This window comes from Chamaea fasciata, unplaced genomic scaffold (genome assembly GCF_029207755.1).
Source record: "Chamaea fasciata isolate MVZ Bird 193981 ecotype frontalis unplaced genomic scaffold, bChaFas1.0.hap1 SCAF_16, whole genome shotgun sequence".
Lineage (NCBI taxonomy): Eukaryota > Metazoa > Chordata > Aves > Passeriformes > Sylviidae > Chamaea > Chamaea fasciata.
Genome location: NW_027094101.1, coordinates 3574682 through 3599098, shown reverse-complemented (window position 1 = coordinate 3599098; position 24417 = coordinate 3574682). Strand labels below are relative to the sequence as shown.

The 24417-nt window shown below is 41.1% G+C and overlaps 2 protein-coding genes across 3 annotated transcripts in view; one reads left to right on the top strand and one right to left on the bottom strand.

Annotated features, from left to right (window-relative positions):
* DNAH3 (dynein axonemal heavy chain 3) overlaps positions 1-10072 on the top strand; it is a 58158-nt gene extending 48086 nt beyond the window's left edge. The window contains exons 55-62 of the mRNA XM_066198550.1: positions 209-453; positions 1793-1909; positions 2711-2865; positions 3623-3790; positions 4596-4738; positions 5286-5490; positions 6727-6864; positions 7043-10072. Coding sequence (XP_066054647.1) covers positions 209-453; positions 1793-1909; positions 2711-2865; positions 3623-3790; positions 4596-4738; positions 5286-5490; positions 6727-6864; positions 7043-7396 — 1525 coding nt within the window. The 3' untranslated portion in view covers positions 7397-10072. The remainder of the gene's footprint in view (positions 1-208; positions 454-1792; positions 1910-2710; positions 2866-3622; positions 3791-4595; positions 4739-5285; positions 5491-6726; positions 6865-7042) is intronic.
* Positions 10073-13300: 3228 nt separating this feature from the next.
* Positions 13301-24376, bottom strand: LYRM1 (LYR motif containing 1). 2 transcript variants are annotated; one of them, XM_066198552.1, is made up of 4 exons: positions 24269-24376; positions 17121-17279; positions 16033-16125; positions 13301-14431 (listed from the first exon to the last, which is right to left on the bottom strand). In XM_066198552.1, the coding sequence occupies exons 2-4, from the start codon at positions 17277-17279 to the stop codon at positions 14315-14317; spliced, it is 369 nt and encodes a 122-aa protein (XP_066054649.1). In that variant the 5' UTR covers positions 24269-24376; the 3' UTR covers positions 13301-14314. The 2 variants fall into 2 exon arrangements, with proteins under 2 accessions (XP_066054649.1, XP_066054648.1); XM_066198551.1 differs by lacking the exon at positions 24269-24376 and adding an exon at positions 22551-22642.
* Positions 24377-24417: the final 41 nt, after the last annotated feature.

Below are 24417 nucleotides of genomic sequence, written 5' to 3'. Positions count from 1 at the left end.
AAAGATCCATAATTAAGAGGTCATCTTTTCTACCTGTCCAGTATAATCTACTTTATGCCTGCATTTTAGACCTTTAGTTAAGCAAGTAGTAAAACTTAGTCTTCTAAAGATCAAGATGCAGAATTATATTATTGATTTATTATTATTATTATTATTACTCTTACTATTATACGATATTTAATAATGTGCTTTTCAAACTTCTTTTTAGGTTGTGGTTAACTAGTTATCCATCAGAAAAGTTTCCTGTTAGTATCCTCCAGAATGGCATCAAAATGACAAATGAGCCTCCAAAAGGTGTTAGAGTGAACCTCCTTCGCTCATACCTGAATGATCCCATCTCTGACCCTGTGTTTTTTAAAAGCTGCCAAAAACCAAGAATGTGGCAAAAACTGCTTTTTGGCCTTTGCTTTTTTCATGCTGTTGTGCAGGAAAGGAGAAACTTCGGCCCACTGGGTAAGTTTTAGATTATTTTGCACTTCATTTAAAAAAAAAAGAAAGATTTGTGCTTTTGAAATGCATTGCTGGAGTCTCTCTGTAAAAAGGCAGTACTGCTAACAGTATTACAGGAGTGCAGTCTGCATTGCACAGAACATCATAAAGTCTAAAAGCTTTGATTTGCAGAGATTCTTATTCAGCCAAAGCTACTTTTGAAGCTACTAAAAGTATTGCCCTGGGGAAGACTAGAAAACACTATTTTTTCAAATAAATACATTATATAGTAGTTACATGAAATTATAGCTTACTAAATTATTATCTTACTACTTAGTTCTTACTAACAATCAAATTCAGATCTGTTTTAAATATATGTAATTAAGAATATGCCTTCTATTCTGCTTTTGTTACTTATGTGCATACTTTGTTTTATCAAACCTAGTGCATGTATTTACTTGGTGTGAAACAAATCTATGTAGCTGCAGTGTGTTGTTTATAACATAGCAGTGAAAAGATGTGTATTCATAGGATTAGTGCTTCAGCTTTTTCTGTAATCTTCAAATACGTAAAAAACTATATAGAATTTCTGTATAGCATAGAAATGTATGGACTTAGAGATTCCATTTCTACAACTATATAAAGTTTATGCTCTGCATTTGTGTAAATAAATGAAGTTCTCAGTCTTCCATTCCAGCCGAGTCTGTCTTCCTCCTAACAGGTTGCTGTTAGGAAGTGTTGTATTTTGACTGAAAGCCTCTGTAGTTATTTTAATAGTTAGCTGTTGAAATAAGCACTAAACTTCCAGTCTGAAGACACTCATTTATTGCTTTAAAGTAAAACTGAATTTTCTAGAAGCCATTTTCTAGCATAACATCTACTGCTAGTGTGACCAACTATCTGGGTGAAGAAGGATAATTGCATCAATAGCCCTATTTTTGGTTTGCACTAGGGATTTAGGCATTCTGAAGGATTCTTTTATCTGGATTATGTTCCTGTTTGTTTGCCTGCTTGCTTGCTTGTTTTGTTGTACTGTTACTGTGAATGTCATCTGCAAACAGTATTAATAGATGGGCAGATTAAAAATTGAAATCAATAAATGAATTAAAGCTCCTGTTCTCATTGTGCCCAGATAGCAACAAATTAGCTTAAAGTACCAAGCAGGTAAAATATAATTTTCAGGATATTGTGATGCCAAAATGCCTATGCTTAATAAACAGCCTGGTATATTCCAGACTGCTTCTAGACTATCTGGCAGTTGTATGTTCAGCTGTGTAGGAGCAGTGTTGTACCAACACCATTTCCTGAGCCCAGCTGTCAGTACATTGCACCACTGCCTGTGTATCTTTTCTGAATTGAACAGGTTGGAATATTCCATACGAATTCAACGACTCTGACCTCAGAATCAGTATGCAACAGATCCAGATGTTTCTGAATGATTATGAAGAAATCCCATTTGAAGCTCTGACCTACCTAACAGGTACAGACATTACATCCTCTCACATGTGTTTGTTGACTTTGCTGGGCACTTTCAGCTGATGCACTGATAAACTGGTGAGTTTTCACCAAATTGAATGTATTCCACACTGGTTTGTTTTCCTGGCCTTCCACATCCATGGTGGTTGTCATTGGATGGATGTTGGAGCTGGACTGTAATTGGAGTTGGATCCCAAACCCTCAGATGTCATTGTTGTTTTGACTTGTATGTAGCTACAATTACTGATGGTCCAGCAAACCTCCTGGTCTTTGCTTCATACACATCAAATAAAACCATTGATGGCCTCTGGCTCACTCACCTTCACCAATCAACGTAAGCCTGACACAGGATGCTTTGGCACCTCACCAGATGATGTGATAATACTAAGGGGTTTAAAGCAGGAGGTGTTGATGTGTGTAAACTCAGCTGCTGTGGCTATTCGGTTCTCTTTCTCCAGTGAGATAAGCTGCTTTTTGGCATCTCCTTTGTCAGCCTTGTCATTCTTGATTTTTGTTAGTGTTATAATTAGCTGTATGAAAAAGAATTTTGAGACGTGAGTAGCGGTTTCTCAGACTGACTGATAGTGTTCCTTAAACCTTCCATCATCAAGACACATAAATTTGGCCCATAGAAGTTCAGGTGTCTAATTTCCACTGAATCAGTTGCAGTATAAGACCAAAAAACTTTGGAAGATCTGGAGCTTTGGAGCTTCAACTTACTAGAGTTTCACATTATTGCAAAACAATTTTTATTTGTTCATTAACGTTCAGGGTTTTTTTTTGTCCTGGTTTTGTCTTTTTCCAGGGGAGTGTAACTATGGAGGTAGAGTGACAGATGATAAAGACAGGCGTCTTCTCCTGTCCCTTCTTTCCATAATCTACAACAAGGACATAGAACAGGAGAAGTACATGCTTTCAGCTGGAAGTGACTACTACATACCACCACATGGCCCATATGAGGTGAGAAAACAAGTGTAAATTCTCTCTCAGTTATTGGAGAAGAACTTACCTATACTGTGCTTGTCTAATGCTGAATACAACAAGTAGAAAATACACCCCGTAAGATCATAAAGCCATGCCAGATTGTATCTTGTGTATGAAATATGAATCTGGTACTTAATATGTGCCACACCCCAACGGGGATGTAGACATCATCCAATACTCTGGTATTTGTTGATGCAAAGAGCCACCCTGTGCAGGTTTCCAGTGCAGTTCTAGAAAGCCAATGGGAGTCAGGCTTCAGGAATTTACATGGTATTTCTGCACTTCCTTGCAACCAGTCTGACCTTGAAAGCAGCAATCAGTAGGAAGAGGTGGAATGGCAGGTGTATACTCAGTTTCCATCCTCTTTTTCCCTTCTAACAGCTGCAAAGAGATAATGACTGTACTCAAATCTCACCTCTTTGTGTAGCCCACAGTTGTCGGGATGACACATCCAGCATCCTACCCCTTCTGTGACTCCTACCAATCCTTGAATATTTCTAATGTACTTTCATTTCTCTTGCCACTTACACGAGGGTGGTAATAACAACTCCTCCGTGAGGTTTTGAATCACTCAGAACTTTTATATTTAACTCTGTGGAGAGTCAGTCAGTTCCTGGATGTGTTTAACAGGGATCTACTATCTTTAGTTGTAAATGGGAAGGTTCTATCCCAGCTGGATTATTTATGAATATCACCTTGCATGATGTCTGGCATCTGAATGGTTGTTTTACAGTCTTATATTGAATACATCCGAAGTTTGCCAATTACAACACACCCTGAAGTGTTTGGACTTCATGAAAATGCAGACATCACCAAGGATAACCAGGAGACCAACCAGCTTTTCCATGCAGTGCTCCTGACTTTGCCTAGAGAAGCAGGGGGAGCTGGCAAGTCCCCTCAGGTAACTGGGGAAGAAAGATCAATTGGCACTCCAGAAAGGTGCCCTTTCCTGGCACGTCCTGGGTCTCAGAGTAATCTAACACCTCTCATCTCCTGACTGTAGCATTGGGAGTAGATGTGAATGTCCCTGTTGAGAAGCAGATGGATTTGGCATAGCACCTTTAAAAGATGGAAGATACCTTCATGACTTTGCATTCAAACAGATTAATACCGCCCTGGCAGCTCGGGTTACTCAGGCCAAATCCATGCCCCTTTGAAATACAGATAAATAATCTTTCAAGCCTCTCAGGTTTGACATCCTGTATTTTATCCACAAGTGGATTCTTGAAAAATGGAATTGATGGAGCCTCATTTCCTGCAGGGTTGTCTAGTGATCATATTCTATGATGTTTAATATGCTGTAAGTAAAGCTTCTCTTGTGGCTGGGTTATTAATGGGGTCTTCCCCTTATTTTGCTCATGCTGCATGCTTCATCTTTTCCTTCATTGTGGCAGTAACAGGATTATGCTTGTCTGCTCTCCTGCCGGTTTCCTTAGAAATTGCTTAAAATCTTGTTGCGAATTAAAAATTACTAACAAATTTAAAATTATTGAGAAGGAAAGAGCAAGCAGGCACCTGCAGAGGCAGACAGGACAATTCCCAAAGTGAGTAAGAGCATAAAAGAATTGTCTCTTTAGGAAAATGGACTAAAATACCTATGTGGTTATACAGAAAAAGTATAAAATCTATAGTGTTTTGTGGAATTTATTTAATAAAAATAGGAGGGGAAAAAAAGAATGTTATTTACTGCAAACTTGTGACTTCAGGAAGTTGTTGAAGACTTGGCACAGGACATCCTATCCAGACTACCAAGTAGCTTTGATATGGAAGAAGTGATGAAAACATACCCAGTACTTTATGAAGAGTCCATGAATACAGTTCTTAGGCAAGAACTGATTCGATTTAACAGGTATGGCTCAGTGTTTTGTGTAGTACTTCTTCAGTACAAACTGAAATATGCTTGTGTTCATTGGTGCTAGCTGTTCATAAGCCTGAAACAAGCCGTTTACAATACATTTTTCTTAACATGTTAGATGCTACTTTGGATGAATCTTTTAAAGAGACTTGAAAGCTGCAGCCGAGTACCTGAATATAGCAATAATACCTGTATTCTTGGGTTATGTACTTAAATCAGATTTGAGTTTGTTGTGTTGAGATAGAGCAGCCTACTTTACTCTTTGTAAGTAACACCCAGGCCCGAATATTCACAGCACACTGTGACAATGAGTGCTACAACCTTAAAGCTCTTGTCACTTGATTTCCCTTGTCTAGAGAGAAAGTTTTCACTGTCTTTTATTCTGTGTGTGTGTTTTTGTTTGCTTTTTGATAACTACAGGTGAGATAAGGAATTTCTGACAGGACAGTCACCACCTCTATCAATTCATTCGAGTTGGACTGAGGGGTATTTAGCCAGTAGTAAGAAGTAAATAATGACACTTCCTTTGTTTTCTCCAAAGGCTTACTGAAGTTGTTCGGAGCAGCCTCATTAATATAGGCAAAGCCATTAAAGGCCAAGTGTTGATGTCTTCTGAGCTTGAAGATGTTTTCAACAGCATGCTAGTGGGAAAAGTGCCATCAATGTGGGCTGCCAAATCCTATCCATCACTGAAGCCTCTGGGAAGTTACGTGTCCGATCTCCTCTATCGTTTGGAGTTCTTCCAGGTCTGCTAAACTGAGACTGAAGGGGAATTGTATTGAAAGCTGGATGGAGAGAGTGTGTCACTGCTGTCCTTGCTCAGCAGTCCCTGGGTAGCTCCAGACTGAGATGCTCACACACACTTATGGCCAAATACACTCTGCATTAGCAGCACTGCACTTAGCTGGGCAATTGCTCAGCAGGGTGAGCTGGGAGCATGATCCCTTGGTGCTAATCCAGTGCTGCTTTTGGTAGTTTCCATCTTTCTATTTCTAGAAGGTTCATTTTAGTTTGAATTGGTGTCTTAATGACTTCCTTGCTGAAAGGACACTGAGCTGGGTGTGAGGATGCTGTAGAACCACAGCCTAACAGGCGCTGTGAAATTCTATATATGTGTCTGTAAATATCTTCCAAGTTTCATTAAATGTCACACCACTTTCACACACTTTTTGAACTGGCTGTTTTATTTTTAACTCACCATTCCATTATTTCCCTTGGGATCTTAGCACTCTTAAAACAACTTGAAATTTTGGGTGTAGCTTAAATAATGAGGTACTGAGGTGTAGTGAAACCCCATAGAAGTCAGGAGAGGAAAAAGCTAGGAAGAAGTGTCTGAAATTTATGTAAATGGCAGAGTTTCCTGTTTGCTGGATCAGAGCATCGCATGGGCTTCTTTTGACTTCAAATAACTTACAGTAGTGTGAAGAAAATCTGCCTTTGTTTTGCTTTCTCCTACTGCATTGTGTGGACTAGACCCTCTGGTCTGGCAAAAATCATCTGGAATGATTTCCTCTACTAGGATCTGATGTGTAGGCTGTAGTGAGTGCCTTCACAGTGATCAGTGAGGAGACATTGATCAGTGAAGAATGTCAAAGAATTTGGCCTTTTTTCATGTTAGGAGATTGGTGTTTACAAGACTGTAAAAGAAAGTATTTTGATAAAAATGTCCAAATTCAATCACTTTTCTTGTGTTTGGAGGCCACTATCAAGACTTAACCAAATGGTCTTATGCTATTTTCTGAATTTTTTCTCAGTAGCACTGAGTTCTGGTTGTTTCAGGATGAGTGATTATTTTTGTTGTCATCCTAAAGAACTGCCTTCTGTGATTTGTTGTTTCTGAGAAACAGAAAATTGATGGAAAGATGCAGAGGGTCCCATTCAGTCTTAGATCTCATCATGCTCCCCTTTTCTGGTGAATTGGCACAGTGAAGCCACAAATATATTGGCTTTTTTTAACATTTGTTTTCTCTCTCCTTATTCAGGACTGGGTTGACAAGGGGCCACCTACAGTCTTTTGGCTCTCAGGATTCTTCTTCACTCAGTCTTTTTTGACCGGTGTTTTACAAAACTTTGCCAGAAAATACACCATCCCAATTGACCACATTGGATTTGAGTTTGAGGTAAGAAAAACGCAGAACTTTGTTTTTCTTGTACAGTTTGAAACATGTTCTGGGGCAGCAAGAAATAATTTTCAGATGAAAAGGTATTTTATTTTAAGGAGCAATTTCAGATTGTCACTTATAGGATTTAGTATACTCCAGATAAAAATAAAATCAAGCAATGGTTTAATCATTCTAGGTGATGAAACAGGAGCACACAATGGAGAAAATGCCAGAAGATGGGGCTTATGTGAGAGGCCTTTTTTTGGAAGGTGCACGATGGGATAGAGAATCCTTGGTAATTGGAGAATCACTACCAAAAGTCCTTTACGATCCTTTGCCCATAATATGGCTGAAACCTGGAGAAAGTTCCAAGTTTCTTCATCTGAACATCTATTCATGCCCTGTATACAAGACAAGTGAAAGAAGAGGTGTCTTATCCACCACTGGGCACTCAACCAACTATGTTCTGTCGATTGAACTCCCTTCAGACAAGCCTGAGAAACACTGGATAAATCGAGGTGTGGCAGCCCTGTGCCAGCTGGACGACTGAGAGGCTGCAATATTGAGATTGTAAAGATCTGCTTTACTCCTCAATGGCTGCATGGCTGTTTTGTTTGTTTTTCCTAATGAAATAGGTCCTAAAGAGTATTGCTGCTGATTTTACTGGGAATCTACTTCACAACTTTTCAAAAAGATTTTGGATTTTCCTACCACTTCTGTGTCTCAGGAGTATGTAGGACAAGGAGGGAGGAGATGAGAATATTCTGTTGGCAACATATGAAACCAATCCTCCGGTCCTCAGAATGAACAACCAAAGCTGTATGATAAAACTGTAATCATTCCTTGATGACGTGTATCCAAATTTCCATGGAAAACTTCTCAACAGCACATGTATTAGGAGCTGCCATTTCTCAGAACGCTATGCTTGCGCCATATAACTTTTTTTTTTCAATATTATTTACCTACATATTCCAGGTACCTGATACATGGAGCTGTTTTCTTTCTCCTATAGTCTCACTCATTCACTCCCCCCACTATCTCATGGGGTGAGATAAAGACAGTTTAATAGGAAAAGCAAAAGCCATGCACACAAACAAGGCAAAACAATTAATTCCCTGCTTCCCACAGGCAGGCAGGTGTTCAGCCATTCCCTGGAGACCAGGGGCCCATCACATGTAATGGTGACTTGGGAAGACAAACACCATCACTCCAAATGTCCCCCTCTTCTCCCCCACTTTACACACTGATCATGATGTCACACGGTCTGCAATGTCCCTTTGCTCATTTGGGGTCACCTGTCCTGGCTGTGTCACCTCCCAGGTACCCCAAACTTCCTCCCCAGCCTGGCAGTATGAAAAGCAGAAAAGGCCTTGGCTCTGTGCAACCCCTGCTCAGCAATAACAAAAACATCTCTGTAGTATCAACCCTGTGTTCAGCACAATCCCAAAACCACAGCCCTGTACCAGCCAGTGTGAGGAAAATTGACCCTACCCCAGCTAAAGCCAGCACACTTCCTCATCTTGCTCTCTTGCATGTTGGACTAGTAAGTGCCTGAAAATTTGTACTTGTTTAAGCCCTTTCATCAGAGAAGCTCAAAGTAGCTTGCAAACATTAATTAAAAATAAAATAGCCCGAACATCTTCAAAGAGCTGTGCAGTCATTAACCAATCCCCACAGCATGCCAAGAAGGTACTAAAGAGGCATCATTAGACTTCTTGTGTACACAGTACAAGAGAAGCACAAAGATCAAGGGAAACATTTAAAAAAACATGCACTACACCGACATCCACTAATTTGGGGTCTTGTATTTTTTTCATTGCCCAAATTGCAGCATTTTAATGACTTGCTGGAGGCCTCATGAAGTCAGAGATTCAGCCATCATTTGGCAATTCCCAGTATTCTGTTCCAGGCATTAAGGGATGCTGCTACAACTCCTTAAAAGACACAGTTCTTGTCATAGGAATTTGTCTGTTGTGTTGTGCTTAGGTGAAAACAGTTCATTATTGTTTTATTAACCACTGGTTTGTTTTATGCAGATTTTCATAAAATTGTAACTGTTAAGAATGGTGCTGCAAGGTCAGGCAGAACTGTTGGGGGTGTGTTGTGCAGTGCTGCTCTGCAGGAAGATGCACAAGCAAACAGCAGCTTCATGTACCACACCTGACACCTCATTAACAGTCCAGCAGGCAGGCGTTTGGTGCATCATTGGTATGTGGTGAGTAGAGCAAAGATGTCAGGCCAGGACACCTAAAGAATGTTTGTTTTAATAAGAGGGACAGAGATGTGCAGGTGTTTCAAATTACTGAGAGGAAGAAACTGCTCTTAACAGATTAGGCTAAATGGTATTTGGCACCTATAGCAAAATAAAACTTGTTAATGAATGTTACAGCACACTCATCCAAACAGACAACAGCTTTTGAGAATCATGTTTCAGTAGATCTGTAAGTAAATTAATTTAAACTGGTTCTTGAAAAAATCTTCCTAGACTTCATAAGAGAGATACTTTGTAGTTTTCATCTAATTAAAATTAACAGGAATTTACTATACATTTAAAAAAACATTGTGGTGATTACTGTATTTTGAATGTCTGCATCTAATTGTTCTTGTAATGGCATCAATTCAGATCACTAATTAGGTCACTGTGGCATCAGAGATAACAAACCAGTCATGAGCCTCCTTGCACGGGAGCTCTGTGTGCAGGCCAAAGGGGCAGGACCTGGCTGAATCCTTCCCTATGGACTGATCAGCTCAGTCACTGCTCTCAGAAGGATCTTTCTACTCAGACACAGCTTCTGTATCAAGGCACTGGTGACACCTCACCTGCTGAAAGGGAGGCTGGGCCAACAACAATTAACACTAAAGTGAAGGTTTGTCAATCCTCTTACAGATAATGCTAGTCTTGCAAACAATCCTCTAAATTAAACCATTTTTAAAAAGTCAGATTCACTACCTAAATTATATTTTGTGGAGATCAATTACTTTAAAACTGTTAGAAATCTGTGTAATAGCTTGCCATGTGGGTTGCTTGCTACCCCCTTTTTGTGAACAAACAGTAATTGATAGTTTATTAAATGAAACAGCTGTGATTCTTGTGAATATACAGTGACTTTGCTACACGTGTACAACGTCCTGGTTACTGTGTTGATTTTCTAAATGCTTCCTGTGTGCTGATGTTTAGATTTGATATGAAGGCATCTCTTGGAATGTAATTAAAGGCGTATTTTAAGCTTCTGTAGATATTATAAATATATGTATAGATAAGAGAGGAGTCTTTAGGAGAGGGTTTGTGCTTCCAGGGATCAGGCATGGCTGCCTTGCTTTAGCTGATGATTACTGCAGTACGTGATTTCCTAGGCTGCCCTCCCTAGTACAGAGAAAGTAACGGAATTTACTGTCAAGGGATATCTGTCTTAGAGATATTTTCCTGTGGTTCTTTGAAATTAGCTTCCCAACCTTATTTCCCTAGCATTGTCTAGACCTTCCTGGAGAATGATAAACTGGCTAAACATTACAATTCACAACCTTTCTTGGCTGAGATGCATTTAGAAAAAAGAAAAAGGCAACTCACCTGCTAGTTGGACATGATAGAAATGTGAAAAATTTTTGAACAGACTAAGTACCTTGTAATAGTAGTATTAGAATCCTTGGATTGACAGGTTTAGAAGTTTCATTTCTTAATTAGAAGCACTCATTAAGTAAGCCACAATACCCACCTGTAATTACTTCAAATTGTAGATTTACAGCCTTGGTAATAACTCAAGGCAGATGGAAAAAATGAATTATGGAGCAAGAGGTATTTTTCCCTTAGCAGAGACAGATTTCCAGCTAGGGATGCTGTAAGACAGGGTTTGTACATTTTCCTAGGAGACTGAAACCTTCCTCTTATCTGTACAAAAATTCTTTTTAGAAAATACTACCCCCGTGGATTTTAACACTGGGCTAGAGGGTTAGAGGGAAAATTATACAGTGAAAAAGCAGAAGACAATACAAAGACCCCAACTTCTTCCACTTACAGCTTGAACATTGTGCCTAACAGAATTGGAGTTATTAGTGGAAGTTGGAGTTCTCTGCTCTAATTAGCATTCTTGAAAATGAATGTATAGGTATGATCAAATAAGTGACCTTTCTCTGTCTGTGGATAAAAGACGGATGTTGCTGGTACCATTTCAGGTGGATACATAGAAGGGCCCAGGAGAGTGAGGCTCAGCTTGCTTTATTTTCTTCACATCTGAAAGGTATTACAAGAAGCAACTTGTATTAGTAGGAAGATGGATCAGGTAACCTAATCTATTTTAACCTGTTCTGGTGCTGTGATGCTGCCCTGGGAATCAGCTGTTGCAGCAAAGTGAGCATTTCCTCACCCCCAGAGGGGGACATTCAGTAAGCAGATGCCACATCCATCTTAAAAGGTTGTGTGCTTGCTAATGTTAAGTGCATAGCTTCATAAATTGCAACCTTAGTAATGATGGATTTAGGGACAGAACTTCCAGAAGGGAGGTGTTATTTAGGTATTCAAGGATAGATGATACTGTGTCAACCAGTGATTACTGCCTCGCCTACCAGCTGGCTTGCAGGGGAGTTCATGCAACTGACTCAGGACTTTTATTTCTGAAGAATATAAAGTTAATGTTATCATTTTCTTCCAAATGATTCTAAAGCATCTCCTGACTAGGGTGATAAATTGGAAAATGACAGTATTTACTGGAAGGGGAGTAAGAGAAGGTTCAGCAAGTACAGGACAGAGTGTACACTGACTGGGTGAATCCAGGGCATTACAATTTCTGCAGAAAGCAGAGGCATTTTAGGACAACCTGTTTTTGCAAGTAAAATTAATGCGTAGGAATGACATATTGTGCAATCATTGGGATACTTCTTGACAGAAGTTCTAAAGGCCTTGGCATCTAATACAGGAGTACCAGTTGAGATGTCTGCCTACCTGCTGGGCTGACTTGCAGATGAATTTTTTTAAATGAAACTCCCTCAAAATGGTTGTTTGCCAGTTTGACCTCCAATAAAAGACTTTAGTGAGAGTCTCCTTTCCATACTGACTTTAACTTCAGGAATGAAAGAAAGGATTTGGTCTCTAGACTTGAAAAAAGAGCTGATCTCATCCTTCCTTTAGCTGAACAGCCTGAAGTTTTAACGAATTTCTGTCTTTGCCTTCTGGTGCTGGAGAGTAATGAGGATGAAACACCAGTTAATAATTTTTCAAACACTTTGAAGAATTATTCGGCTGTCTAGCACTTGTAGGCATCTCAAATAGTGTGATGCTGTTACTTGCTGGCTTCTCAGTTAAGCAAGTGGATACTCATTTGAGTTACTTGAGGGTATTTGAACCTTTTTACAATTGCTTCTTTGTATTTTCCTTCAGAAGTAAACTCAAACTCCTGTTGTTATTAAATTCAGTGTAAATCTTCTGTGACTTTAGGGCTGTTCTTTTGAAATAATCTACATCTTACAGTATGTGCTTAGGAAAGAGTTGTGACTCTACACCGACAGTAAATTTAGACTGCTCATTTCCATGGCTGTTTATTCACCTGATGCGTCAGAGCATCAGCACCTTCATTAGTCACATGAACTTCAGCAATTCAAGAGATTCAAATGATAGTTTAATGACAAAGAGTGAGCTTAAGCTTCCATTCAAACCCCTTGCCTCTGCACATTTTGGTTGGGCTCAGCTGGCACATCCCTACATTGATGTATCAGAATTAGGATAGGAAGCCTGTATTTAGACTTCTTTCAGTGAAGAATTAAGCAGTGTGTGCAATCACGGAAAAAGATTTTTTTTGGTCTTTTTTATGCAATCCCCCTTTTCTTAGGCTAAAGGAGTTTTGTTTTCTGTCTTCCTGGCAGCAGTAAATTTGCTAAACAATGGCATTTTACCTGCTACTCCCCACATGAGGCATTCCCAGGAAATAATTATATGGGAATAGAGACCTTTGTGGATTGGAGCCATAAAGAGTAGTGAGAAATTGGGCTGGCCAGTACCTGTCATGCTGATTCACTCTTCTTGTTTTCTTATACTTTCTCATCTGCTTGTACTTTTTTCACTCATAAAAATGCATTCTTGGGGGAGGGACTGTCAGTCTGTACAGAACCAGTCCTAACTTTTTAGGTAGACAGCAGTATTTGTCATTGTTTATTAGAGCTTGGAGAGTTTTCATTGATTTCTCCCACTTCAAAAGGAAATCATACACACATGCATGTTCCAAATTTGCCTTTTTTTTTTTTTTTTCCTCCCCACTATTAACGTCAGGCTGGAATAGATTGTCCTTAAAGTGGATTGGGCTTAGGTAGGGTCCAGTACAGTGTGGCTCTTGTCCAAGCTTGGTCTCACTGGTATTTCCAGCCTGAAGGATGGAAAGCTCCCCTAACTTCCCTGAAGAGGACATGTCAACAGCCTAGTAAAGTCAAAGGATTGCAAAGGAGCCAAAACAACTGGTAGCCCGTGAAAGGAAGATTAATTTCATTTTATTTCTATTCATGAGGCACCTGGGAAACAGAAATACCCCTCAGACTTAGGAGACTTGTAGATACTTTCTTTTACTAAGGTTGGGTAAAAGAGTTAAAACCTAACACTAAAACGAAAATAATTGTTGAGAAAGCCAGTGTGCTGATTATGCTGAAAAGCTGAACCATGTGAAAACACACAGTGAGGACACCAAAGCATCCTAAGCTTGTTCCCATAGTGATACCCCAAAGGGAGAGTTTTCAGCCAGTACATACATGGGAACCTGAGGAACCCAACACTGGAATGTTTCACTCAGAGCTGTGTAATAGCATTCCAAACTTTGCATTTCACATCCACACCCTCTCCAAAGGAAGGGAGAAAAAAGCTGACATAGAGACTCTAGGCCACTCCTCTGCAGTTTGTAAAAAGGAAAAGGAGTAGTGAGACTTCTGCTGTCTCTTTTCTACTGTCTAGAAACTAAACTTCCCCATAAGAGTACTATGAAACTGGAACTCTTCTCCAGGGACAGCAGGCAGAGCAGGGTGCAGCGAGGAAGGAGAGCAGGTACATGCTGCAGTGACTGTATTCCCACTGGCATTCAGAAGCTCTGGAGGAACTGTGTCTGCTTGGCTGTCCCAGACTTCCTTGATTTTGGCTGACCTTACACAAGGCACTGTCTTGAGTCACAGCTGAGCACAGAGAACCCTCAAACTACCAGAGAACCCTGTGACAGATAAACAGTTTGAAATCCTGCTGCAGTTTGTCCTGATATGAAAGTAATCTTTGATTCACACCTCACTCCTTAAAAAGTGTTACTTTTATTGACAAGTCAGTGGTTGAAATGTAATAAATACTAAACCAACCATATCCATCATACACAATGGATCAATTGGCTTTTTGGCCTCAGGAAATGTGTGAGCAAGTGACCACCACCATTCACTGTCATGCACACAAATCACCTGGATTGCAGTTCACAGTTTAAAGGATGTGATTACACATCACAGCTTAAATAGTGGCTTATGAAATTTCATCATGGGATTTCAGGTATATTGGCTTAGAAATCTTCCTTAACTTTTCCTGGTGTCGCAACGTACGGCCTTGTTTATGGGCAAGGCCCATAGGAGGCAGATGGATCTGGAAAAGAAAATCCCACCAGTTAGGTGCATATTGGGAAAAAAAATACAGACTAAGTTTCACTGAGTTTTAAATCACTTCTTCACACTTTGGAGAGGGCAACTCTATTGTCTCAAGCCAGGTTATTAGATTTCTAGAAGGAGCATTCTCTGAGGAGTGATTAGTGGTGTAACCTTCAGGCCCTAATTGTTCTCTTTTTGAAATCCTGTATATTTTAGGCCTTAATAAAATCCTATGTATGCTAGGCCTTAGTAACTTTGTTTTGCAGTTTGATATCAGACTGCAATGATACTTGATGAAATAGGATCTCTGGCAATGTTCCAGAACAGTTAGAACTAGAAACCCTAAAAATTCTTGAGTAGATGTCTTGAATCACTGCGTGATTTATTCATACCTACTTAACAAGTCACAAAATAACCCCAAACTGTATGTATTGAAAGCCTGCCTTCTTACTGTCATGATTATATATATGGGACATTAAAATGCACAATCAGTGTCATTGACTCCATAAGCAGAAGGAGCAATAGGTGACAGACTCTTCCTTTGATTGACAAAGCCTTTATATTTCATAAGGCTGTTCGTGGGAATCATGCAGCTGTAACCCCCTAAACGACTGAAAAATGTAGGTGGTAGCAGTCAGGTGTTTCTGTTGCTGAGGCTGTCATCCTGTAAAGATGGGTGTTTAGGTGTAAATAGTAGTAAAAGCACTGACTAAAGGCAGCAGTAGAGATTTCTAGAATTTGAAAAATAATAATCATCCAGTTTGTCTGAGAGAGCAGATCCTTTGGGACTTTGAAACCATTACAGAGCACACATTTTAGGCCCATTCCTAGGAACGCTGTTTGCCAGCTGTGCATTGTTGTTCTGTATACTGAAACAGATGGTAACAGTGACCATTGTCTAGGCAAGCATCTGATAAAAATACAGTTTAATTTTGATCATGACTGCCTTGATAAGGGAACTATAGATGTGAAAATATAAACTCATCAACAGGAGTAGGGAGGATGTCTCTATAGGAGGCAGCATTTACTGCTGCCAATAAAGTATTACTGACAGAAGTGACTGGGCAGTGAGGGAACTGTATTGAATGGTACACTAGAAGACTTTGCTGCAACTTCCAGCATTTCAGTAATCTTGGACATGTTCTTTTGTAAGAAGAAGGGAAAAGAAGCAGCAACATAGACAGATATTTCATAGGGCCTGATTTGTGACGAGGAGAACAGTTAACAGTAATGTAGGTTATAAAAATTATTGCACCTATGGCAGATGAAATTAGGTATTTTTATTCTCTCATTCTCTTTTATTATTTGATTCCATTATCATGTTTTTCTATATTCATTGGTCGGCTAAATATTCAGAGGCCTTGGGAGTTTAGTTCATGCAACTCCATTTAGGCTTTGATTACTTATTTTGAGAAGAAATCCTCCAATTTACAGTGAAAGATAGAGAACATCTCAGTGTACATTTGGCTCTGCTCTACCACACAATTAAATGCCAGCTCATCCAAAAATGCAGTGCAGTGAGAGTGATCGAAACTGATGGTTTTGTTGTTCAGGGAAAGCTCAGCAGGTATCAGTGAAGACTTTCTGGTTTATACTCACAGGTCTCGGGTAGGGGATGTTATAGTGAAGTCCAATTTCTATTCTTGCCTCACATTCTTCTATGCACTGCTTAATCAGCTTTGGATCTGTTACCTGTGATGATCACACAAACACGTGTTTTATGTGAGTACAGTAATTAGCAATTGGAAGCTTAAGTGTAAATGATGCACAGCACGTGGCTTTCCTTAGCTTATTTTGGCAAACCCAAGGATACAACGATTGTAGTTTTCACATCCATAAATGGTAACACTGGTATTTTCCTTGATTCAACAGTTCTGGGCTTGATGGCACTGAATGTTAAGGCCCAGAGGCTGTCAGGACTGAGGCTACAGAAGGAGTTTTTTACCCAAACATGGTATTTTCTCTGTAAAAAGACAATACACGTGTAAACTACTACTACATCTATTAAAAAAACTACACTCACCTGTGTGTCACTCTGCAAGGTCAGCAGTGGAGAAAGGAAAGACACTGCTTGGTGTACATTCTGTTATCATCCTATCCAGAAACTCTCTTTGAAGTCAGAAATGTGTGAATTATGACTTAAATTCATTTTTTTTTTTGATTTTGCATTACTTGAATTTAGTCCCAGACCAATATGGGATATAAATAAGTGTTGTGATCTTGAATTACAAGAAGGGCCTTTGATTACCAGGGTTTGAAATTTCTTCCTTAAGAAAAAAATTAAAGTGCTTCTTTTAAAAGAAGTGCCAATAATTGCTGCTTTGAAAAGAAAAAAAGAAGCTGCTGAGCTCTGTTTGCCATTGCATGGGTAATGATACACTTAGCTAACTTTGTAAAGATCAAAAGCTGCTTCAATTACACAAGCAGTATCTTTGGAATTTAATTTTTTCTTGGCACTTTTTTGCTGAAAAAAGACCTTATAGACTTCTACAGTAGTTAATGAAGAGCTGAAGTGGTTTGAGTTTTCTCAGGGACGATATTTAAACTGTAACCCAAATACACCAGCATTTTAAGGTAAATGAAATTTTGGGAACTCAACCCTTATATTCTTATCTTAGCATCCAACCACAGAGTGCAAAGAGCAAGAGAAGAGTAATTCGGAAATTCAACACTGTGAGGACACTCACGTTTTTGTTTTTTCGGAATAATGTTCTGGCTTCATTTCTAATGTACTCTTTCTCTCTCATGGTCTCCTCTACCTGTCCTGATGCCGACTGCCAGTTTTTGGCTATATGCAAAACCCTGCGGTAAAGGCCAAGAACCTCTTGTCGAGTTGCTGGTGTCATCTAAAAAGACAAGACAAATCCCCCAACACATGCATGAACATTTGAGTTGCCAAAAGTCCAGCAAGCAGGACATTTTTCCACACCATTAAATTAGTTTAAAAATATTTCCGCCATCCAAAGATACGCTGAGCTATATGAAAAAACCCTGAAATAGCTGTAAACAATAATCAGCTGTTGAAAGCTGGAAGTCCAGCAAAGTATTTATACAGATGCTTAAATCTATCTCCATTCAAACAGCTTGAGCTCTTCCTCAAAGTTAAGCACTTGGTTGAGAGCTTTGCTGAATCAAGCCTGGTACAAGAATGCTTGGGTTCTGTTTCACTGATGTTTTGCAACAGACATTGGGCAAGTCATCGAAACTCTACGGCCCCTTCCTGAGACATTGTTGTACCAATGCTGACCCTATCTTTGCAAATCTGTGAATGAAATACATGATAAAAACACCACGGTATTGCTGAAAACTTGTACAGGCTCCAGGGGCTGAGAGGCTTATTTGTGACACCATGACAGTAGGCAGTAATGATTCAGCTGGAGTTTGATGTGATGAAAAGGTGATGAAAGCTATTTTATCTAAGCACTCAGGAGAGGCAGACTAACTGTGGATTTAGGAAAGTCCTGAATGTCTTGATTTTCAGAGAGCTGTGTACCTGCTGAGCCCACTGAATCAGCCTCCAGGTGCGATAAGCCTATTTGTCAGAAGAAAGAATGAAAACTTCTTCGTGCTTTATGTAAATGAGTATTTTATCATATAAGTGGTTAACACTGTTTCATGACAGACCACAAATATCCCTGAGACAAATCCACTTCTGGATATCAACATTTCTGCCATGGGTTAAATGAACAGAAACAATGACTTCTGCTTAAGGGGCACTGCAGCTGTCAAAGGTACCTTACTGTCCCAAAGGAAGGTGCAGCAGCACTGCCAAGTACGTGGATACAATGAGGAACAAGTGTCAGGGCCAGGACATTATCTGACTATCAGGATCCATTTGCCAACCTGGAGCTCTGGTTACTGTGGGTGAATCTACCCTGAAATCAGACCTGTGTGCTGGGAATGGACAGTTTGGAGCAGAGTAATTCAGACAGCCTGACCTCTCCTCTGGAAGGAGCATTCTCTTGGCCATGAGGAAAAGCTGCTTCCTAATGCAGCACCCAAACTACCGTGGGAACTTTGGCAGTGTGCTATGGCTCAAATCCCTGCAGTCTGTGACAATTCCTGGGGTTCTGGGTTGCAAAAGAGAGGCTTGAGCTAAAGGCTTCTCAGGCTGCTGCCTGCAACACAGTGGCTGACCAAAACCAGCCTCCTGTGGCTCCAGACACTCACACCCTCTTTTCCTCACCAAAATTGGAATTACAGATGCTAACATGAACACAGGATTTGGCTCATGGTTCTTTTTCATAAGAAACCCTGAACTATAAATTCTTAGCCTTAACTGTTGCTGTGATCTAAAGACCTTTCACGGTTTCCAGAACTGTTTTTGTCTGATTCTTAAGAGTAAACATTTTTGTTTTGCTATTTGTATTTTAATATGTTTAACCAATCACATATTTTTCCCAGATAGAAAATTATTCTTCCCACACAGCAGAAAGTACTTCTAGTAAATGTTTATGGTATTTCTAGGAAATAAATTCCACAATAATATAACTAGGTAGTCCCAGCTTATCAAACACTTTGAAGTAAGTGCTCCACTTTATCCAGTCTAGAGCTCCATTTCAGGCAGTGAAATCAGTCAGACACAAAGGCACAGAAATACACGTCTCTGCCAAATTAACTGCTTCCCCCTGCTAGGTGCCTATTTTGTACAGAAAAGAAACAGTTCAATTAACAAGGGTTAACCTAGCACAAGTGGAGTCCCAAATCCGGGCCTCACCTAGAGCCTCTCATGACTTCTCTGCTCTTATCTGAAGGTATTACCTCTGAGAAGCTGATAGCAGCTTAGCTTTTCATATAATCTATAAAGGAAATAAAAGGAACAATGCCGGGGATAAAAATGTTTAAAATACAGGTTTCAATTCTGATCTATGATCAGACAATTTCCAAGGTGACAGCTTGGGACAGTACATGCCCTTTGTTCAGAGCTGACTACTCCTGCTGCCCTTGCATTTTAAACATACCAAGAAGCTGTTTATAAAGATTTTATTGAAGAGCCTAGAACCAACAATTATTTTCCCCACTAGTTGTTTCCACTCCCCCACCTACAAGTTACTCTTTTGTTCTTTAACTTCTCTGTGCTGGAACTGCTACAGAACTGTGCTGCCCCTCATCTATGCATGGGCTGCACTTCTGCATTCTTGCTCTCCTTCCCACATAGGCTGGATGATGTAGAAGACATTAAGCAGCTATTCATGTATGCTCAGCAACCAGCTGCTCCCAGAGCTCATCTAGTCAACAATTTTTAACATTACAGACCTGCTCATAAGCCACTTCTGCAAAGATACAAAAATGACAGTATGAGGAGCCCTTTACAGATCGAGGACTTCTGTCTATGACAGGAAAGGATGAGAGCAAGTAAGACAAAATTCAAAGCCTGGTCAGATTCTGATCTGAGTGGGAGTATAAATAGGGAGTAATTCCACTGAGAGCAGAATTACTTCTAACTTAAAATGTTGTAAATGAGATTGGAATTTTTCCTTTGGTATAAACAGAGCCCACACTGACAGAAATGCAAGTGACGGTACAAGTCATGTATCAGGTGTAATTTCATCAAGTGACACTACTTGTATTAGTTTTGTGGGTGTGCAAAATGATTCTGAGTGGGATAGAAAGGAAGATAAGGGAGGCTTTCATGTCCTTGTAGTTACTCATCTTGCAACTTACATCTTTGGCATTTAAATCATAATTATATTTCACATCTCTGGAATGCTAACTGGATGTTACACCACTTTCCCACTAACACCCATCTTGTGGTAGTCACACCCATTGTTTAACTTCTACCACCCTTCATTTTACTGCAGCACGCAGCCCGCAGAGGTTAACCACAGGCGTTTCTGTCAAAAAGTACAGGGCTCTTGTATTAGCTGAGCAAATGTCGTGTGTCTACTGCCACAAAGCGAACCAGGAGAGGTCAAAGGGAGGTGTGTCCGCACAGCCGTGGCACTGGGGAAAAGCGTTCGGAGTTCCGCAGTTCGGAGCCCACTTTGGAATCCAGGCTTTGGAGGGAAGCCAAGCGTTGCCTCCTGCTGGAGGCCGGGACAGAGCCCGACAGCGCAGGGTTGTAACGCTCCCTTGGCCTCCATGCAATGCCCTCTTATCAAGACACACATCCAGGCACCTGAAACATCCCATTGTATCCAAACTCCAAAGGAGATTTGAGCAGTTAATGACTCACTGCACGGTGAACGTGCAAACTTTTTTTCACTGTTAATTAAAATAAATATTCCCTTAGACTATAAAACGCCATAGGTTTTTCTTTCAGGAAACAAATACACATTCCTTTGGATTGTTAGATGATTGACCCAAAAGTTCAATAATCTGAATAATCAGTGAAACACCAGACTTACTTTGCTATTTGCAGGCTTGTCTAGAATTTAAACTAAAAGTTCCTATAAAAATAATAAAAGGAATCTGCCAACTTCACTCTACAATGACCCCAACAGGGCAGTGTCAAAGGACAGCCAGGACAGCAGACAGGCTTCACCAAGACTGGTCCAGGAGCAGCAAAACCACAGGTGCTTCCCAGCAGGGGATGCTTAGCTGGGAATACATGTCCAGCACTCTCCTCCTCTGCACAGCTCCTTTGGTAAAGTTGTAGAGTCTATTTTATTTCATCCTTTCTTCTCAAGTCAAGCATTAGCTACTCAGTTTAAGCATAAAATCTGCCAGCAGTGAGTACACAGAGGATTTCAGAAAATGAAAGGTGAAAGGAAGAGCCCATGGGGAAAAAAGGGTATTTGAAAACAATCGATCTCTTCTTTCACATCCCAGCTAAATGGGGCACGTGTTAGTAACACACACCTGGTGCTGGCGCTTAAACTGAATTTGCTCAGGGGAGTTGGGGAACAAAACCCCGCATGAAATAATTTGAAAAGGCAGCTTTGAACTTCTCAGACGTAGAATGTTTTATTTAGGAGCAACACAACTTCTATTTGACAGCTGGTTTGCTACTGGCAAGGAGTCTAAAGACACAGTGACAAACTGCTGGGCTGACTGCCTTCCAAATTAAGCTGTGGTCACATCTCTGTTACTGAAGTAAATGATGTCATTCAAGACCACGGTGTATCAACACTGTAGCAGGGAACACCACCATGTTCTGTACTATGTGCCCATAAGACAATCCAGCCTGTATGCCAATCTATAGCTCCTGTTTTCAAATGCACTCTTTGGGTAATGTTTCTTTAAAGAGATGCAGAAAAATTCACGTCTGGGGGTTTTTTTAAGGAGCTCAATGATGCCACTTACCTAAAAAGTGACCTGCTGTCTCTCTCCTGCTGCTAATGCAGCAGATAATCAATCATTCCTTTCAGAGCTCTCCACAGCAACAAGAGGTCAGTAATCCATATTCATCCTTCATGCAAGTCTGCTAAAATGAGTCTGTGGTTCCTAAGGCAGCAGCGGATTTGGGCTGTCATTTCCCTGAGGGACAACAACTGAGACAATGAGTTCCTGTGGCACAGGGGGCAGAGAAGGGGTCACAGATTCCTGTGATAGCTGGGTAGGTCACATGCCTTCCAGCAATATTAAGTTTCAAAATCTGGTTTCCACAAAAGTAATTTTGTCTTCTTTTCCTCAAATCAATGAGTCAGTGGCCTGTGACTGTACCCTGCAAACGCCGACCACACGTGGCTGCAGTATGTACTGGCAAAATGAAAACTTCATTTGATTTTCATTCTTGATTGAACATTCATAACTTTTTTTTTTTTTTTTTAAGATTCAGACAAAACCAAATCCTAGCAAAACCTCTATCACAGCTAAAGTATTCCATCTCCATGTGGTGAAAAATGATTAGAATGAAAGATATGTTCTCCCATGGTGGTGTTACATCCTCATTTCTACCAGTGACACAAGCTTGTAAATTTCCAGACATTCCCATCAATTTGACTCAAAGATTTATTTCGCTCTTTCCATCTACAAGCTGCAATCAAACATATGCAGATTTGGTGAAAAGGAATGAAGTTACTGAACCAAGATATTCTGTAATAGCCTCTAAAAGCAGGGTGACTTTCACAGGGTTTAGGATTTTGTCATGCCAGTGTCTTTCTGCTGGCAAACTGAAGTGATCTGAAACCCTGATCAACACCTCTGAACCGGGCTCCCCAAGTCATTGTACTCACATTGCTCATCAGCTGGGATGGGAACTCTGCTGTTCTATCTGTGCCTCAGATTTCTGACTGAACTCCGATCTCTTTTAAGCTTGCTCTTGCATATGGAGCAGTCTTTTGATCAGAAAAAGTTAACTGCATGCAAAGAGAGTATAATTAACTAGTAAAAGCAAGGACATGGATTTTATCACCGTTTCCTACGTCAGTTCAAATAAGCCAATTCACACAAAATTAAGGTTCTACAACTTTTTTTTTCACTTGCATAAATGAAAGTGGAAACCCTTAACTAGTTCCTTTTGATCACTGAGTTTTCATTCTCTTAGTCTGAGGTGGTCAAGACATTATCTGATTTTAGTAGGACATACAGACTTGCCCTGGGAGTGCCTCCTGTGCTGCAGGAACCTCAGGAAAAACAGAAATGCTCACTTAGACTGTGGGAAGGGAAACAAAAAAAATTTGCCTTACTTATTTCTTAGCTTTCTCATGAAAAGCACATTGTCCAGGTAAATTCTAACGCAATGTGAACTTGTCTGTAGTCTTGTCCAACTCTGTTGTTCATACCATTTCATGTATGCTTTCATACTATTCTCTTGTCCTGTGTGCTTAGTTCGCTATTACTTGCGAGCAGAGAAAAATTTTAATGCAGAGTGAGAAATTTAGCAGAGAAAATGAATTCTCAGCTATCCTTGGATGGCCTTGCTTATATAATATAGAAGGGATACAGAAATATAACAACATGGACACAAGCTCCAGTATAGATTTATGCACCTTATTCATACCTTGGCTTCCAGCCAAATGCAACTGAATGCATGAATAGAAATATTTCCCAGAATTGGAAATGCTCCCAAGCTGGAGAACAGGTATAAATATTAATGCTAGCAGAGACAAAATCCTCCTCCCTGACTCTTTTCTTACTTAATTCTGCGGGACACTCAATGAAACTCATTGATAGACATGCTTTTTAGTTACTGTTTGAGAACCATAGCCGGGCTCTGTGCATGGAGGGCTGTAGGACACAGAATCAGGCGAGTTAGAGAAGACCTCTGAGCCCATCGAGTCCTGTCTGTGACCAAAACCCACCCTGTCAACCAGACCACGGCACTGAGTGACATCCAGTCTTAACACCTCCGGGGATGGTGACTCCACCACCAAACTGGGCAGCCCATTTCCATGTCTAATCACCCTTTCTGTGATGTTCTCACGTCCAACCTAAACGTCCCTTGGTGCAGCTTTAGCCGCTTCCTTCTCCTCCTGTGGGCACTGAGAGCTGTGGGCGTTGAGCACTCTGGGCTCGGAGTGCTCTGGGTCACACAGCGCTGCGGGCACTGATGGCTGTGGGCACTAAGCACTGAGGGCACCGAGGGCTGTGGCCTTGGAGTGCTGTGGGTCACACATCGCTGTGGGTCACACATCGCTGTGGGTCACACATCGCTGTGGGTCACGGACCGCCGTGGGCTGATAGCACCGGGCGCCCCCACAGCCGCTGTCACTGCCAAGATGGCGCTGCCGGCCCCGATGGCCTGGAGCCGCGCGGCCACTAGGGGGAGCTGGCGGTGAGGGGGCGTTCTTACGCCCCCTGGAGGTCGGGGCGGCCCTGCCCCCGCAGCCGGGCGGAACCAACGCTCGAAGCAGAAGGGGGGGGTCGGCCCACCGCACGCTCCTCCGGCCTCTCCTCTCCCTCCGCCCGCCCCGCGTGTACGCCCCCCTTCCCCCCCTCCTCCCCGCTTTACCTTGGTGCAGTCGTGCCGCGGCCCCGCCCCGCCGGGTGCCCCCGCTCCGGTGGGCGCGGGAGGCGCGAGCCGCCGCCTGCCCTGCCCTGCCCGTGCGTGCGGCGTCGCGCGCCCCGCCCCTCGCGCGGTACGCCGGGGCACGTCACGGC